Genomic DNA, 19,388 nt, shown 5'->3' on the forward strand with positions numbered 1-19,388 from the left:
GCATCAGAGGTCTCTGCTGTGCTGGTTTGACAAGCCACAGGCATGATAAAAACCCAAAGGAAAACCCCTTGACTGCGCCCCATGCCCTTTTCTTTCTTCCCATTCTACAGAGGAAAAACGGGACAAATGACAAGCTCCTCTCTTTCATTTTGTTTTTAAGTCATTTTCAGGGCAGGGTCTTTTACAATTAGTCATTTTTTAAAAGTCAGTGTCTCACTCACCTAGGCTGGAAGTGGCACAATCATGGCTCACTGAGGCCTCCACCTACAGGGCTCAGGGGATCTTCCCGCCTCCCAAGTATCTGGGACTACAGGCATGTGCCATTGACCCTGGCTAATTTTTTTAAAGTTTTTTTTGTAGAGATGAGGTCTTGCTATGTTGCCCAGTCTGGTCTTGAAAACTCCTGGGCTCAGGCAAACTCCTACTTCGGCCTCCCAAAGGATTCACAGCAGATTTTCTGAAGTCCAGGGCGCACCTCGACGATTCCATAATAATTTTGTCCCTTTCACAGGCCCGGCTGGCACGGTCCTGCCCACATGGTCACAGACTGGCAAAGCAGCACACAGGGAGGCTGAACATATCCCAGCACTCCACTGGCTGCTCTTTTCTGGACATAAGTGGTATAGAGGTTTTTTTAAAGGCGCAGGGAGCCGGGCTTGGTGGCTCAGCCTCTAATTCCGCGCCTTTGGGAGGCTGAGGTGAGTGGATTGCCTTAGCCCGCGGGTTCAAGACCTGCCTGGGCATCTCTACAATAAATAAAAAAAATTATCCGGGCATGGGAGCGCGCGCCTGTAGTTCCAGCTACCTGGAAGGCTGAGGCGGAAGGATCGCCGGAGCCCAGCAGGTCGAGGCTGCGGTGGCCGGGAGCGGCCACTGCACCATGTCCTCTGTTGGGGCTGAAGGATATTAAGAGCGCACATGACTGTGGCTCATCCGTTTCCGCTATGGTGCAAGAAATGAATCTGTCCTGACCCAGCAGATGAAGGCTGCCAGGGTGCGCGCACTCCCGAGGCTCTTAAGGCCATTGTGAAAGCCGCTTAGCGTCCTGTGGCGTGGAGACAGGTCAGCCTGACCCGGCAACATCTGGAAGGGCCTACTATGACTGTTGGCTCCGGCGACAGAGTGGTACTTCCTGGAGCTGTGAGGGACAGCCGCGAGGACTACCCACGGCTGGTTTGCAGGGACAGTGGTGCAGCCCGGGTTCTCCTCATCCTTGGTCACCCAGTCTTGATGTCATCTGCCATACCGGTCCTCCCACGTCACCACTGAGTGCACCATAACAGGGTCGCCCTTTGCAGGGATGGGAAGCCCGTGAGTCTTGAATCCTGGGGCCCTTCTGCCAGTCGTGTTCAGTCTCCTGGCTCAGCCTTCCGGGGAAGGCCGTGTGACAGAGGCTTGTGCTGGCTCACTCCTCCAACCTGAAGCCACTTCTCCTTGCCTTGTGTGCCGCTGGCAGCACCTTGCTTGTGGTTTCCAGGCCAGGACCCGTGCCTGGGTGGCCCCGGGGGTGGGGGTGGGGCGTGTGACACACCCTGCTAGCTGAGTCATCTGGTTTCCACTAATGGGGTGAGCCACATCAAGGACAGGCCCCACCTTCAGGACCAGTTCTTTCCGGACCTGTCCCTTAGACTCCTACAAGACTTCCTTGTTGTCTTAAATTTTATTTACAGCACTTTATCCTTACAATGTACTATGCATATATTTGTTTTCTGTCACTTACGCTAAAATGAAAATTCCCTGAGGGCAGGAATGTTGTCTGGCTTATTTACCACTATATCCTCAATGCTTGGTGACATACTTGGCACATAGCAGTAGTTCAGTAACTATTTGTTGTTGAATGAGTGAAATGAGTTATTTCTCAGAACTCTTCCGGGACTTTGTAGAAGTTTCTTTGTATGTTCTTAATCTAGAACTAGAGTTAATGCAAAGTTGTCATACAAGCCTGTATGTTCTTAGGGGTAAGAATTACGTTTTATTAATTTGGGAGTACATAGGAGGCATTCAAATAATGGTGTTATCTCAAACTCCAAATATCAACTGCAGTTCAACTACAGTAATTTCCATATGAAAATTAACATAAGGATTTCATATGAATTATAGTGTAATCCATAAGTATGAAAAAATCACATTTAATTTATAAATCACTCCTATGCATATTACAAGATATTATAGGAAATACATTTAGGTACTTATCATTTCATCTTTATTTTAAAAACAATGCCATTGCCAAAATATAAAAAATAGACCTATTTTCAAAGAACCATTTAAAGATGACTTTGAAAACCACAATGTTTTATTTACAACAAACAGATGGTAGTGCAACAGCACTCATAAGTGTTTATGATAAATAAAAATACTAGTATTATTCTGGCATCCTTTTGGGGCAGACCTGTATATTTGTAGATATCTACAATGACTCACAAAAGTAAAATCAATAATGGCCAATTATGCAATTTGTATTTTAACCTGAATTTGAGCAACCAATGTAGATTAACTGCCTATCTGGGATCCAGACCCATATATCTGAAAACTAACGGAGACAGTTAAAGTTTCTCATTCAGTTTGTCAACAAAACATCCCAAGTATTCCAGCATCTGTAAAAGGTGATCTATTCAGCATCTCCAATAAATGGATTTAAAGTCATATATGCTAAAGGCTGACACAGCTAGATCCTCCAAGTTCAGATTTTATAAATTTAAAATACATAAAATACCTATGCAAAAAACAAGAATTGGATCCAGGATTACATTTTAAATTATGGAAGTCTCTGGGGGAAAAAATTAGCAATGGAATGATAACAGATGTCAGATATTTCTCAGAAGTATATAATGTCTCAAATTTTTCTAGTCTGTGCATTCTAATTAAATTAAAACTGAGCACATTTATAGTGGATTTTTCGCACTACAAATTTCCTGATTCTAAAACGGTGGGGATTTGGCAACACTTTATCCGGTAAATTCTTAAAGTTTAATTTACCCTTGAAACATACAATGACACTCTTGTAAGAAGCCATTTTCTTGCTATTGCACAAAGGTTCATTTTAAAGCCAACTCGGGCAAATATGTTCAGAAAAAGAAGCATAGTCATCCCATTTAGCAATTGCTGCAAATTAGCTTCTACTCAGCAATGAAACGTGGAAATCTATGAAGCTCTACACTTGGTGTGTTTTAATATTGTGTTGATGGCAGCCATTTCAGGCAGAGGTAGCCAAATTCCATATATATGGGGAAGGCAAAAAGCAGAAAAACATTGTGAAGACTTAGCAGCTCTCTGACTTCTAATGATGACAGCCAAATTTTGATTATGAGTCATGTTGCTACGCAGCATTCTTTTACGCCTTAAACACAAAGGAACTTGTTGCTGCCTTGGGCAGATATACTGGAACTGTCTTCTTTTAGCTTACTTTCTCTTTTCTCTAAGGTCAAGTAAAAAATGTGAGACATTTTCATATACCACAAAGGTAATACAGCAGGCTGGAGTCACTCTAATCAAATTGGGAGCGATTCCTTTGTAAAATCCACCGATGCCTTCTTTCCTTTAGAGAGAAAAACAGATATATGCTTAATTTTCTAAATAGCTAATTTGAAAACACAAATGTTAAACTGACACAGGCACGGAGCAGTCAAACCTCACTCTGATTGAAGTCCATGTTTTCAATGTCCTGAAGTAATGAAGGTCCATGAGCCATTTGTAGGGGTTAACATCCTTTTATGGATGGACCGAGGAAAAGAGGGTAGGAACACCTTCCAACTGAACTAAAAAGTGCTTTCATTTAACCATCTTTCAAATGTTTTAAAATGTATGAACATGCAGGAATTTTAACTGAACTAATGTAGGCATTAAAAATCTCATCGTTTATATAAATGCTAGACAACACTAAAAAAAGCATACACAAAAATAAAACTTTATTTCTTTCATGACCAGAATATGGGGTATGGCCTAAAAACTTGTCACTTAGGTTCTCATTAAATATTTTTTGAATTCAACTAACTTTAAACTTTCTAAATATTCTCTCTGGCCTTTCAGCATGAAAGGAAAATATGGTGATGCCTACCTATAATAGTTTAAGTAGTCTCACACTAAAGAACAAGCATCTCTTCCACACACGGCAACAAGTATTTGCAAGTTATACTGCCGGCAGCAGATGCAGTGTCTTCTCAAATGTATTAAACTAGGTTTATAACTGCTTATACTCAATGCCATTAAAATATTTTACAACATCTACATTTTGTTTTATTAATTTTTTTCAAAAATATTCTCACATCTTATTTGATTTTTATAACAACCCTGTTATCCTACAGAGTCTAATTTTATAAATGAAGAAATCAAGCCTCAGAGAGATTAAGTCCCTAGTGGCATATGTAGTAAATGGGAAAGCAGGGACCACAAGCATGTCTTCACCACAGCAAACCAGCTTCCGCTCTAAAACTAGTATCAATGGGCAGTCTAAGATATGCATGGTACCTTATCAGAGCAATTCTGATATTCTGTATGCTCTTACCTCCATGTCTTTGTGATTACATCCATCACACCACTGTAAACCATGTGTTGATCCTGAAGACGAGCTCTCACAACTTGGTATGGGTATGTTGCTGCTACAGCAAATATTTTGGACAATGCTGCAACAGATATATATTCTACTGTGCTCTAAAATGACAACACAAAACACTTTTGGTTTTCTTTAGACAGGCTTTCTTTAAACTATAGAAGTAAAAATTACATTTAAAAAATTTAAATGGATCTTTAAGGGGTTCTAATTTTAACATTTGTGTGGCATTGGTCTATAAATTTTTTTTTTCCCTTGACCCCTCTTCTCTCTGGGACTGTGCCTCCATGCCATTACAAAATATTTAACTATAAATTAAATTAGTGACAGTCAGTACTCATAATCATAGCAATACTATCAAAGTTAAGAATCACAAAATTTTTACCTTTTTAATGCCCATAAAAGCAAATGATATTAGTTTTATAAGAATCATCTCACCAACTGGGCTTCTGGTAATCTATTGATATGCTGATTGTACTTCAGCTTCAGCAATTCATACGCCATAAACTGAAGGGCACCATGTGATGTTCCGAACAGTCCAGGAATAAAACCCTAGAAGGGAATGATTTTTAAAAAGCAAAACAATATACTTTCAAAGAAAGATGTATTTAAGTAAAATATTTTCTCTCCTCTCTCGGTATGGTACTTCAAGCAAATTCATTTAAGTTTTGCATAAGTCACTTTAAAAAAAAAATGAGTTAAAGACATATGGTAGTAGTATAAAAAACCACGGGGGTAGTATTCTTTCTGCTTGATTCTTCAAGTTAAAGTTTAGATTTTCATATACTAGTTGCTCATTAAACAGTATACATAAAACATAAGAAGACCTACACAATCAATAACAGGGACGTGAGTGGAAGATTAAATTCTGGGAAGTTAAGAAAGTAAATAGTAACTCAATGGACTAAGCACAGGCACTCTAAAATAAGGCAAGGGGTGATGATGAAGAACAAAAATTGAATGACACATTCCAAAACATTTGCCCATAGGCCTGTCATCCTAACACCAACTTCATAATTTAGTGATTTTAAAAGCTATTACACAATTCTTGAAAAATAAGGTGAAATTCAACGTATCTAATTTTGACTTTAAACTATGTATATCTAAAAAAAAATTATGGGGACAAGCAAGAGGTGGGAGTGAAAGGTAGAAAAGGGGAAAAAAAAAAGTTACGAAAACAGATCTTACTGTGATGAGGAAAAAAATTTTAAATACTACAATAGGCAAGGGGCTAGGTTTTTTTAACTGTGTATTTTTAAACTTATTTAAATTTTGAGATAAATTAAAATATCAAAATAAGATCCTGTTAAGCTCAATGACCTCTTCTCTATATTACATTATCCCAAGTTCCCAAGAGCCCACAGCTTCCAAGAAGTGGGATAAAGAATGAGTGATCTATTTGTATGACTTATCAAAAAGATACTTGACAATGTTTTAGATGGTTCTCACACCCACCGCTGTCATGATGGTACATCTTATGGTAACAAGGATAAACAAGGTAAAAACTCTATATTATAAACTAGATTTCAGTTTTTATTACATTGTTCCTATATTATAAACTAGATTTCAGTTTTTATTACATTGTCATCCAAACTGAGATGAGAGGACATTATAATTTTCAATTATTCTGTGTATTTTATATACATATATATAAATTTTTTTTTTAAGTAGGATGTATCGAGAGGACAGGAAAGCTCCCACAGTGGGAGGGGACTCGAGGGGGTTGCCCCAAAATCTATTTTTCTAAAAACTATTTTTCTTGGTGCTTAAGTTATAGTACCAAAATATATTTATAATAATTTGTTACCTTATACAATCCACGCACACCTTCATACTTGTATATTTTCACAAGTGTATCAAACATTCCTTTGTACTGTCGCTGTGGGGTGCTCACAATACCGTTATACTGCAACATAAGGCGAGTTTTTGTTACCCATAATGGGTTTGTAATGCAGAGGGTCATGGCTCCTAAAATGAGATTTAAATAGGATTATTCAGCATAAGGTACTTTCTCACTTATTACAATCCAAGTTAAGAAAAGTCTATTTACATAAAGAAAGAATGAGACTGCACAGGTGCTGTATCTGAAACAGTGAAAGTGATCTCTGAGGCAAAGTCTTAGGGTCAAAAGGTACACAGAGTTTCTGATATTCATAAAGTTCTTCATGCAATTATTAAGAGGTAAATTAAAAGGAAGATGGAAATGTGAAAAGTTTTTTCTTTGAAGTACACAGATAGCAAAGATGTGCTGACTCCTAAATAATGTGATCTGGTATACAGAATAGATAGTTCGGAGCCACAGACCTCAGGAGTAGGAGATGACATAAATTAGGGGGGATTGAAGATAGGGGAAAAGGATCAGGAACCTTGCACCTCAATAATCTGTGCATGTGTACCCCAGCTTTATTACAATCTTCCTCAAATCCACTCAAAGCAGTTACTAACCCCCTCAATAATTAAGGTACTATATCAATAAGTCACATTTCCTTATAGAAAGTGACAATTTTGTAAAAAAATTAAAAAAAAAGAATTCACCTGGGTAAGTTTCTCATTTACTAGGTTTCCTAAGTAGTCCTTTATTCAACAGATATTTATTGAGTACTGTTATGATTCAGGTCTCTGCTAGTGGCTAGGTATTTAAAAATGGGTATGATAGTTCTTGCCTTAAAAATTAATTACTAAACATTAATAAAACAAAGTATGCAAGGTATCAGTCACAGACTTATGGGTCTTATTTTGTTTTTCCTTCTGGATAGTATACATACAAGAGGCAATTACCAAGGCTACCAAATTGTAAAATTTGAACACTAAAGCTATACTTTAAAAAAGAATCTATGCCAAATCACTTTAAACTATGCATATATTTTCTAAATCTTACCACCTGATGAGTAAAATTCCTGAAATCTGCCCAGAGTAATCAATAAGAATACCTGCTTTCTATGTAATTTCATGTTATAACTGACTAACATGGTTAGATGAGCATATTTAAATTCAGATGTTAACAAAAGGGCAAATAAAATAAAAAACAAAAATGAAAATCAAGTTTGGAAGGTGATGTATACTTCACATACTGCCTTACCAGCTTCAGCAGCTGAGATGAGGTATTCTGTTGCCTCTAACCGTTCTGCTCTTCCTTCTGTCTTATATGATTTGATGGCATTGTAACTAAAAGAATTAAATATAAGCAGATTAGTTTGAATAGGTGTCATAAAGCAGTAAAGTCTGTTTAAAAGTGTGTAACTTAACAACAGTATCCCCAAAAGTAAATGCCAATGCATAATACAACCACAAGACAAGACCTGCTTAACTCCAAGATTATGCCACCCTTCCAATCCGATGTATATGGCTAGCAATACACATATGTAAAATATTTTAATCACACACTCATCAATTAATTTTTTTTAAAAAGATGGGAAAACTGGTAGGAGGTGAGGGTGTAGTGTGGTACAAAGATCAGGCAGAAGAGGCAAAAGAGACAAAAGGGTCACCTTAACGAATGTGTGCTGAGCATCTACGTTCAGGCACTATAGTTGGCTTTCTGATAGTTAAAAAGATAAACATTTGATGGATTTTTCTTAACAGACTAACAAGGATGATAAGTGGTGCATAGGTAATCATAATGAAAGACAATACAGATAGTATAAGAGATTCAGAAACTAAGATTACAAAAGGCTTTGTGTCAGAGGTGGCATTGAGCTGGATATTGAAAGACAATTTCAACAGGGAAACAGATGAGCGTGGGAGACAGAGACTTGGGGGTTTTATTTGTCAGGGACAATCAGTCCATTTTCTTGAATGCCAATCTCTTTCCTCTTAGAAGAAGACTTCAGTTGAATAAATCTGTTCAAACTTTACCAATACCACCCTAACATAAAACAAATGAACTATTTTATTATAAGAAATTCTGATCACATAAACTTCATATTCATATGGCTTGTCCTTAGAAACTCTCTTGGGGAATCTATACTACTCAAGTTAATAAAGCATTATATAAGTGTGTGTGTGTGTGTGTGTGTGTGTGTGTGTGTGTGTGTGTGGTTTCACCCATCTATGTTTTCGGACTAAAAATAAGAAAATTATTTAAACAATACTAACGCTGAATTAGTTCGGATACTGCCATAAACTTATGGAAGATAAGTAAAATACATGACACAAAAAAGCAAATATACTAAGTATTGATGTTTCCCTAAAAATGCCATCTGTTGAAACAAAAGCTTCTCCATTCACGGTTTCAGTGTCAAATATCAGAGGCCTGCTCAGAACAGCAAGCACTCCACCACACAATGCCATGACCCTTTGTTACCATGCTCTGGTTAGCTGAGTAAGCTGAATGTGCCTGCCATAGGCATTTTCGGCACGTGGTAGAGTTATTTCAAAATGGTAATGATATCTGACAGGTAAACAAGTAAGGGAATGAGTAAGCTGGGAAGGTGATGAGGCAGGTCAAATAAGAGGTAAGAAGCAATATGCCTCAAACCCTTTCAGCATGCACTGGCTTTTGCTGTCCCCAACAAGAATCTCCTGAGGTGTGTGCACTGAGGACTACAAGTTCTGTCCTCGCCTGCTTTTTCAATTTCATTATGAATCACATGTATTTGTGTAAGCCATCACAAATATTCTGGGAATCTGACTGAGGATAAGTTAAGTAATTACCTAACAATACTTCAGTATTTATGAAATTTTCTGTTTCAGGGCACTCTGGAACTAATCTCTCATAAATGGAGAAAATAACTTATTTTAAACAATCTTAATCAAAATTGGATATCGAAGAGAACTGAAATTCAAAGGATTTATTACAGACAATGTTTCAGGCTCCTTCAGTCTCTGCAACACTTTACAAAACTACTGATAAATAAACTGCCGAATTTAACTTCTTCTAGTTTATTTTGACTGTTAGAAATGCTCAAGAGTACGCACTGATATGGCCAGAATACCTCATAAATACTGAAGAGGCCTTACAACATCATTGTGAATTATCTGGAGGTAGCTGTTTTTCAAACGTCTTAACTAAAATAAATAGCTTTCTTCTAATGTGTGAGTATTCAGCTTACAAAAGTAAACATTTCACCTTTCTGAATTCACCTCACAGAAATGGCTTCTGTACAAGTATTTTATCACCTCATCCCTTCACCTTTTTCCTATTAAGAACTTTCTTCAAAAAAAAAAAAAAAGCCAAAAAGAACTTTCTTCCAGAGCAAATGCTCCTGATAACAGGTAACAGAGAATGAAACTAAGAAGTCATTTTTCTCTTTCTGACCCTTCCAATTCAGATACACCGATTAAATGATTCACCTTGTTTCACCATCTGATAAGTTAAAGTCACTAAAAACAATAATTCCTTTGTGCTTAATACTGCAATCTCTCTCAGATCTACTCACAAAAAAAAGTAGAGTCCCCAGGATAAACCCGCACCCCACACATTTGGGGTTACTCCTTGATAAAGTCCCCGTAGTCCATCAAGTTTCCAAATGGTAGTCAAGCAATGTAAAATTCCTTTATATTTTGGTCTCAGCTCCAATCCATCACTCACTGCATTAAAAGATACACAAAGTTAGGTGAGAGTAAAGTTCTAGCTCTGAGTCACATATAATCATAGATATCACATAATCAGTTATATAAAGGAGATAAATACAGAAGAGAAGACTTTTTAGGTGAATAAATTATTTTCCAGGATTATTTACTATTTTAAAATGTATGCATTCAGGAATGTATCCAAGTATTTATTGAGGGCATACTAAGCATTCAAAGAATATTTCAGGAAGTGTTAGATTAGCTCAAATAATCCAAAAGTCTCTTAGGTAACTAGGTTTCAGCACTTAAATTTTTGTTTTGTTTCAAGATTGAAGATTTAAATGTTAAAAAATATTACTCAAAAAATAAACTAGCCAGGAGCCTCAATTACAAGTTGCTGGCAAGACCTGAGGAACGGCAGGAAAGAATATGCAGAGAATGGAGTAAACTTTTTTCCTGGAAATTCTCTTTTCCCCCTCCCCACTAGCACACACCAAAATCCAAGTAGAAAGCAAGAAAGTGTTTTCCTGGAACATATCCAAAATTGAACTAATTTTCCCAATTCCTTCCAAAACTGTTCTTATTCTAATGTTTCATACAGCTCTACAAAATGCCACTACCATCTATCGGATACCTGGGAACCATCTGTGAACACTCCTCCCTCTCATTCCCTTTTCTTCAATTAACAGGTCTTTTTGATTCTATATCATAAATATTTCTTGCACTAGTTTTATGTCTCTCAGTACACTGCCATCATCCTACTTCAGAACACTATTAGTTTTCTTTCTTTTTTTTTCTTACTCTGTCGCCCAGGCTAGAGGGCAGCGGGACGCTCCTGGCCACCTCAGCCTTGACCTGCTGGGCTTAGGCAGTCCTTCCACCTCAGCCTTCCAAGCAGCTGAAACTACAGGCATGTGCCACCACGCCCAACTTGTTTGTTTGTTTATTCATTCATTAATTTATTTATTTTAGAGATGAGATCTCACCAAGTTGCCCAGGCTGGTCTTAAACCTGTGGGCTCAGGCAATCCTCTCACCTCAGCCTCCCAAAGTGAGGGGATTATAGGCATGAGCCACATGCTCGGCCTCATCATCAGTTTTCAGCTAGCACCATCAGCATTTAAAATAGTCTCCTTGGCCAATTTTGTAAAAAAATATATATAATCAAAATGATAAATTTGGCATTCTTTCTCATTACATGTCTCTGTAGGAAACAGAAGGCACATTCAAAACAGGATAATTCTGGGATGTGAGGGGTGGTTAAAAGGACTATTGACAAAGGTGTGAGAAGGTTGTAAGAAAACCACAAGAAATACTAGAGTAGCCATGATTTCTTTATGGTTTTGAAAAGTCATTTAATCCTATAAGCACAGTATTAAGTATCTCAGCACATTATATATTATACATACTCTACTACGTTATGCTATAACAGAATACAAAATTGGAATTTTACTATATGTAGTTTTGTATACAGTTTTTCCCCCATTCAAGAGTATTTTTGAACATTCATACTTATATTCAAAAATAAAATAGATTTCCAAAAATAACATTAAAAAATGATGTTAGAGTTTTTCATTGTATGAAAGCCCATCATTTATACAATCATTCCCCTATTTGACATATGAATTATCATTTTTTGCTACTACAAAAACGTCTCTGAAGAATATTATGCACAGCAATCTGTATGAATTCTTATTCCCTTAGAATTTAGCTATTAAAGGGAGAAATGGTATGGATCAAGGGTATAAACTTAAGTTACCAATACATACTGAAACTGCCTTCCAGAAAGTTCACACAAATTACAGTCCACTAGCCATACATGAACATGCCCAGTTAACTATCTCTTGTCACTATGTCACTGTGTGTATAATCATCCCTGGCAAAGAAGAGTCACTGACAGTTTATCATTGCCAGGCAAAGAGGCAAAGTCAATTCCTCTCATCATTAACTTGCCAATGTTACAGCATGAAGTGAGATTAAAGTACACTAGGTTTTGGCAGAACACCTGGGTTTGATATATAACTTCCCTAATTAGCTACATGGTCTTAGCCTTTCTGAGCTTCAGCATCCTCATTTATGAAAGGGGATAAATATCATCCACCTCACAGTTTTGTGAGGCTTATACAATATAACAAGTTTAAAAGCAGGAAGCAGAGAGATGGGCCTTTGATAAATGTTTTCCTGTATACTTTATAATTTTTTTCATGCTTCCCTTGGATTCTGTGTTTTTAAATCCCTTTTATAAATGTCTCCCTTTAAGTCTCTTTCCATTTTCCTCTCAGTAATAAGCTCCCAACACAATTTCTCACTTGAGGTTAAAAAGCAAAACAAACCACAGAATACCACCTTTCTTTTCACAGGTATAAACCAATGCTTTCTTTACAGTTTTGAGAAGTCACATAACCCTAGAGGTAGAGTATTAAGTATCTCAGTTATAGGCAAGAATGATTAGAAGCTTGTCTTCAGGAGGAGAGAAAGGTTTACCTTGACATAGGAGAACAGCTAGTGCTATTTATATGGCAACATCACAGCACCTGGCACTGTCTGAGGTGAGCACTGAGGGTTTGGTACAGTTGAATTGCTGGGCTGGTGGAAAGAAGAGCTGGTAGGGAACTAGGCTGAGAAGGGCAAATGCCTGTTATGAACTAAAATGCATCTCCACAAAAGTCATATGTTGAAGTCCTAACTCCCAGTGTGACTGTACCTGTAGACAGGGCCTTTAAGGCTAAATTATTAAGGTTAAATGAGGTCATGTACAGATATAATAGGACTGGCATCCTTTTAAGAGGAGACACCAGGAGTACACAAGCACAAAGAAAAGGCCATCTGCAAACCAAGGAGAGGGGCCCCACCAGAAACCAACTCTGTCCGCACCTTGATCATGGACTTCTAGCCCCCAAAATTGAGAGGATACATTTCTGTTGTGTAAGCCACACTGCCAGTGGTATTTTGTTAAGGCAGGACTAACAGCAAAGGTTCTTTGACCTCATATGTTTTAAAAACATGAAGACGGCCAGGCGTGGTGGCTCACGCCTGTAATCCCAGCACTTTGGGAAGCCAAGGTGAGGGGACTGCTGAAGTAAGGGGACTGCCTGAGCCCATGGGTTTGAGAACAGCCTGGGCAACTTGGCGAGACCTCATCTCTACAATAAATCAAAAAATTAGCCAAGCGTGGTAGCACGCACCTGTAGTACTGCCTGAGCCCAGCAAGTCGATGCTGGGGTGGCTGTGAGCGTGCCACTATACTCCAGCCTGGCCGACGGAGTGAGACTCCAACTTAAAAAAATAATAATAATAAAAATAAAAACAAAACCTGCAGACAATGAATAATCAGTATGTCAATGTAAGCACCTCTCAAATAACGGCCTGTGATAGTAGTAAAAGATGCCAATAGATACAAGCTGAAGATTAAAAAAGAAAAAAGTTTGGTGTGTAAGAGGAAACCAAGATGGGGATACTAATTCTAGATTCATATCAAGGAAAGGCAATGACTCTTAAAAAATTACCACCTAGCACTATCACCCTAAAACAACCGATTTCATTTGCTAGATATTAGTTTTGCCCCTCTTTTCTTCTGTCACAAATGAAGATTCTGTCTCTTAATAAAGTGAATCTCCTCTACTTGAGCTCTATATTGGTGTTTTTAAAACTGCAGATGAGTCAAATCAATTGAGCAGATTGCTAGTATCATTTTTTTAAAAAAACCAACATACTGGAACAGAAACCAAATATAAATGATACCACATGTAGTAAGAATATGTGTTTCATGAAACTTGTGTTTCAGTAATGCTTGTGTGTGTGTGTGTGTGTGTGTGTGTGTGTATGCATCAGATAGCAAAGGTAATATTTATTTCCTATTAAGGGTTCTGGCCAAAAAGTTTGAGACATTGCTTTGGATCCTGTCCTCTTAGACCTCCCGTTTCCTTAGAAAACTCACTCATTACCTTCCTGTCTCCATTTCCAATCTCTTCTCTACTTTTAGTCCTTTCCCACCAGAATTTTTCTTTTGAGTTGGAGCCTCACTCTGTCGCCCAGGCTAGAGGGCAGTGACATGCTCATGGCCACTCCAACATCAACGTGCTGGGCTCAGGCAATCCTTCCACCTTAGTCTTCCAAGTAGCTGGAACTACAGGCACACACTACCATACCCGGCTAATTTTTCAATTTATTGTAGAGATGAGGTCTTATCCAGTTGCCCAGGCTGGTCTCGAACCCGTGGGCTTAGGTAATCCCCTCACCTTGGTCTCCCAAAGTGATGGGATTACAGACTTGAGCCACAGCACCCGGCCTCCCATCAGAATTTAAACAGGCTTAAATCTCTGAGTCAGTATCTACTCTTTAATCCCAATGTCTCCATCAGTTAAGTTTTTGCAGCGAGAACCCCCCCCCCCCCCCACCAATCTCAGCAGGGACCCTCTAACCTCCAATGAAATCTGGTCTGGATCTCACCATTACTTCAAGTGTCCTAATTAAGGGCCTCCAAGTCCTTAATTAATTAATTGGAAGTCCTCTGTTTCTTATGAACCCCTTAGCACTACCCCCTAAACACTTCTTTTGGCTGATTTTACTACCATACTTTCCTGATTTACCCCTTACTTTTTTGTCATTAAATTTCCTTGGCCTCCTTTTCCTCTGCCCATCCTTAAATGTCGATTTCTACAGGCACACTTTCCATTAAACAGGGATGGTCTCTCAACCTCTAAGGAACTTCAGTTGCCATCCCTGTGCTATGCTTTCTCCATCTCTAATCCTGATCTTATTCCTAACATCCAGACCTGGTTTCCATTTTTACATGGCATAAAAGATTTATCAATCTGGAGTACATGCATTCACTCCTAAGTGGACCCTGAAAATGTATCACAATATTCTAAGAAAGGAATTGTCAGTAGTGGAACACTGCCAGGGGTAAGAGGGTACACACATAACATCAATAAGAATCTCAAACCAGGTAAAGTGGGGACCAAGGGGAAGCCCAAACTTTACCTGTATGAAGACCACTTTTATACCTAACCCTGAATTGTACCCCACATCTTTAAAATAAAATTTAAAAATTGCTGGGCTCAGTGGCTCAGCCTGTAATCCTGCGCCTTTGGGAGACTGAGGTGAGTGGATTGCCTGAGCCCGCGGATTCGAGACCCGCCTGGGCAGGCGAGACCTCATCTCTACAATAAATCAAAAAATCAGCCGGGTGTGGTAGCGCATGCCTGTAATTCCGGCTACTGAGGCGAAGGATCGCCAGAGCCCAGCAGCCACTGCACTCCAGTCTGGGCGACGAAGTGAGACTCCAACTCAAAAAGTAAATAAATAAGAAAAAAAATCTATCAATCTGGCAGCTTCTAAGCTTTCTGGAATCATCATTTTCATCTCTAGCATTTTAATTTACCCTTTATTATACCAAACTACCCACTCATAGTTTCAAATTAACAGTAAATGCTATGAAAGCAGACTTCCTGGGTTTGAATCACAGTCAGTTCAAATGATTACTGTGCAATCTTGAGTAAGTCACTTGATTTCTCATCCATAATATGAAAAAATAATAGAATCTAACTCTAAAAATTATAAAGAATTAAATGAGTCAATATATATCAAGCCCTTAGAATATATATTATGCCTGGCATATTGCAAGCGCTCAATAAATATTAGTTTATTTATGTTGTGGGCCTTGCAATACCATATACACACAAAACTTCACTCTGTGTTATACCTGTTACTGAATTCTGTATTTTAGTCCCTTGATAAATATTTCAGATGTAGTCAAACTTTCTTACTACACTCTTCACAAAAACTCAAACATATCTTTAATTTGTAGATAATTAGCCTTTGGAGTAATTTTTTAAATTACTTTTTTTTACACCTCATTCACATTCTTCTTTGTTGGGGCTCTCTCCTACTATTCTTGAGGATTTGCAGTAACATCATAAAGTTCAAAGGAACCTCAACAATCATTTACTTCAAACATTCCCAGTACAAAAATATCTTCTAACTTCTGTCATGCAACTGCTATCTGAATTACTTCTAGTCATCACCAGTTTCATTTCTGAGCATCCCCACTTTGGCCAGGCCAAAATCTGCTCCCTTGTAACTGCCACTCAACCTATGTCTGACTTTCTCTAAATATCTTAAGTTTTTTTTTCTCCCTTCAAGCTAACCTAGTTCCTCCAGTCATTTCTCATATGAAATAATTTCTAATACTTCTACTATTCGGGACACCCTTGAGTTCCATGGTATACTTGAACTCACTGAAAAATTCCAGGTTTGGTTTAATATATTTAGTACATATATTCAGGACCATGCCCCACCCCTGTCATTACATATCAATTTTATTAAATGAGTTTAGCCCTTTGCACTTGGGCACATCTCAAGGATCACCTACCGGCAATTTGACCGAACTTTTTTACAAAATAGTGAAAAATGAATCCCTTCATATTAAATGGCATAGAGTTGGAACAAACTATTTTATTGTAATAATATTTGGCTTATAATGGAATTTTGGACATTGAGGAACTTATTTATGACAAAAAAATCAAAATTTTGTATCTTATATTTTTCTAATGTATGGTAACAATCTGTGTTCAACTTCAAAAGTCTCTTTAAGGCTACGGTAATTTATCGATCTTTCCAAGTTATGTCATATGACACCAAGGATATACCCACAGCTGCCTTTCTTATACCTTCTGTTACAAAGAAATATCCATACCACTGTGAAAGCACCTCACACATTCTCTTTTATGTAACACCTGCTGATCTTTTTAATGTATATCTCAGTAAATATTCCGTCTCTTTGCCTTTTCATGCAATTTGAATGGAAAACTCCAAGGAAGCATATGTTTTTGAAAAATTTGCACTGGCATAAGTTTGTCTTGTATAATCACTAACAATCTCTTTATGTTCCTTGAGAGGGGACATCTGAGTGGTTTGCTAGATTTACAATGTCCCCTCAGAGGGGACATCCCAGTGCAAAGGGTTAATTATATGAAAGCATAAAAACTACAACCTGTTACTCAACATTGATGCTGATGACCAATACGTTTTTACTTCCGTTATTCACCTTTTATTTTTGAAGCAGGATTTATTGAGAAGAAAAGTTCCCAGAGTGGGAGGGGACCCAAGGGGGTTGTCCTATTCACCTTCTTAAATGTTCCTTTTATCCATCACCATTTTACACTGTGGACTTATTACCAAGTCCTGCTTTGACTCCTATATCTTTAATATAGGCCTCCCTCCAGTATCAATCCCCTTATCTGTCACCTCAGCTCTACTAGTCTCCCAATACCCATTTTATCAAGACTATTAATCTTCTCAGATACCAAGATTTCCTTTTCCTCAGGCATAGTTTGTTTCACAGCACTGTCTTAAACTCACTAGGCCAACCTCACTATTTCTCAATGATCATCTCAACTGTTACCTCTTCTGCTCCTAGACAAAACATTGCTGAAGAAACTAAGTTATACAGGCCTGCACCTGCAGCCACGTCCAAAATTCTCTTCAAGTTCAAGTCACTGTATAATAGGGACTTATAGCGGTAGTGTGGTGAGTGGTTAAGAGTCAGAGGGTTCTAAAGTTAGACTGCTTGGGTTCAAACCCCAGATCCATCTTTATAAACTTGTGACAGGAAAGTTAGTCAACCTGTTACCCTCATATGCATAGGATTGCTCCTCTGAATACATCTTCAGGACCATAAATGAAAAAAATGCATCTAAAGCTCTTAGTTCGTCTTGCTCCTAGTAAATGCTCATAAAGATTATTTGTCAATAATAATATTCTTGTATGTGCACACATAATGAACTCATGAAATTATATGCCTTTTGTGTTTTTTTTTAATAAGAATAATATTGCATAACTTTCCATGATTTGCCTTCATAGAATGGCTTTTTGCTTCCTTTCCTGCTGTAAAAATATTAGTTCTTTTATGGAGAACCTCAAGATCTAAACTTTCATGGGACCTTTACAGATACATACAGTGATCAGTAATCTACACATTTCCTGATAGTTTACCTGTACTCTTGATTTGATTTTATGTCGACTAGAATTATCTTTTACATGACTAAGTCTCAAGCCTATAATTCAAGTGTAAATTTCCTGAGGGTAAGAATTTTGTTAGATACTTCTTTAGCCCATACAGCAGTCTATAAATATTAGGAAAATATACATAGTGAATTGAATAAAATTATCTAACTGTAAGATAAACCACTTTTGCAGATTTAATTCTTATGGCTGAACTTCACTTTTAACAATCAGATAACTGCAATGAGAGAAAATACTTTCCAGTTATCAAAGACCATCTTTGAAACTCTCTCTCCAGACTTTAGTGTCGAGTTTAACTTCTAAAATGCTTTGTTAATCTTAACATACTTAATACATTTAAACAAAACGGCATTTAGATTCTTCACAAATTTCTTCACAAATCCTTGCCCCACGCTATAAACGCCAACAAACAAAGCAACTTTCAAGAGAATTCCATTCCAAACCTACTCCCAAACCATCCGCTGAGGATTACGCCCTACCCTAACACTGCATTTTTTTTTCCTCTTCGCGCTGCCAAACACGTGGCTAGCCTCTAAGATTTCAAAGTACCTCCAAGGCTGAATGATTTGCACGTGTAAGGGCTAAATCCTGTAATGCGACAATCCCTTCTTTGCTTTTCAAATCAAGCTCTGAACCCCACGTTCTACACCAGTGAGGCTTTCTCAGACTTTTCTGCCCACATGCCCCAACCCTGAGTCCAGAGGAGCGAGGGACCCGCTCGACCAGCACTTCCTCAAATCTAACAGTTCCAAGTGAGCCAAGGCAGACAGCATCTCCTCCAACGCTCTCCTCCTCCTCGTAGTACGTTAAACGCGGAGGCGACCGCGGGCTAACAGTTGTTGGAAGCAGCCCAGGATCCAGGCTCTTACCGGCGAAGCGGATCTTCACGAGGTCCAGCGGGTGCAGCGCGAGGTTAGACAAGACCCCGCCGCTCACGCCCGCCACCAGGTTCTCATACCGGACGTGGCGGAACACAGTACTCCACGCCGACGACCCAGACGCCGCCTGGCCCTGGCCGGTCATAGGCTCGGGGCCCGCCGACACCACGGCGCCCAGGGCCGCGGAGGTGGGACGAGATGCAGTGGCCGCCACCGTGGCGACGGTCGTCCCTTGGGGCAAGAACCGGGACTAGTGAGATGACTTCGACGCCCCAGGCGCCGGAACGAAGCCAGGCGACTCGGGGGCAGAGGGGGTGTGAAGGAGGCGCAGCCCCACGTCACGCCGACCGAAAGTGCTGTGGAGGCGGGCCGCCCACCCCGGCCAAGTCCCCGCCCCACCTCGTCCACAACCCCCTCAGGCTCCAGCAG

At 38.8% G+C, this 19,388-nt stretch overlaps 1 protein-coding gene across 2 annotated transcripts; it reads right to left on the bottom strand.

Moving 5' to 3' along the window:
* Positions 1 to 2,113: 2,113 nt before the first annotated feature.
* Positions 2,114 to 19,369, bottom strand: SLC25A32 (solute carrier family 25 member 32). 2 transcript variants are annotated; one of them, XM_008052891.2, is made up of 7 exons: positions 18,951 to 19,369; positions 9,925 to 10,075; positions 7,626 to 7,711; positions 6,354 to 6,514; positions 4,985 to 5,098; positions 4,502 to 4,647; positions 2,114 to 3,535 (listed from the first exon to the last, which is right to left on the bottom strand). In XM_008052891.2, the coding sequence occupies exons 1-7, from the start codon at positions 19,102 to 19,104 to the stop codon at positions 3,400 to 3,402; spliced, it is 948 nt and encodes a 315-aa protein (XP_008051082.1). In that variant the 5' UTR covers positions 19,105 to 19,369; the 3' UTR covers positions 2,114 to 3,399. The 2 variants fall into 2 exon arrangements, with proteins under 2 accessions (XP_008051082.1, XP_021565576.1); XM_021709901.1 differs by having other exon boundaries at positions 3,423 to 3,530; positions 4,496 to 4,647.
* Between the last annotated feature and the right edge of the window lie 19 nt (positions 19,370 to 19,388).

This window comes from Carlito syrichta, unplaced genomic scaffold, assembly GCF_000164805.1.
Source record: "Carlito syrichta isolate Samal-C Ts95f unplaced genomic scaffold, Tarsius_syrichta-2.0.1 Scaffold287640, whole genome shotgun sequence".
Lineage (NCBI taxonomy): Eukaryota > Metazoa > Chordata > Mammalia > Primates > Tarsiidae > Carlito > Carlito syrichta.

What these genes read in the sequence shown, in the direction of transcription:
- SLC25A32 (XM_008052891.2), bottom strand. Translation starts at nt 19,104, where the DNA reads ATGACCGGCCAGGGCCAGGCGGCGTCTGGGTCGTCGGCGTGGAGTACT. An exon ending in CGTGAAGATCCGCTTCGCCG is followed by an intron (nt 10,076 to 18,950) that starts GTAAGAGCCTGG and finishes CTTTTAATGCAG; the next exon opens with TGAGTGATGGATTGGAGCTG. An exon ending in CATCTCAGCTGCTGAAGCTG is followed by an intron (nt 6,515 to 7,625) that starts GTAAGGCAGTAT and finishes ATCTCATTTTAG; the next exon opens with GAGCCATGACCCTCTGCATT.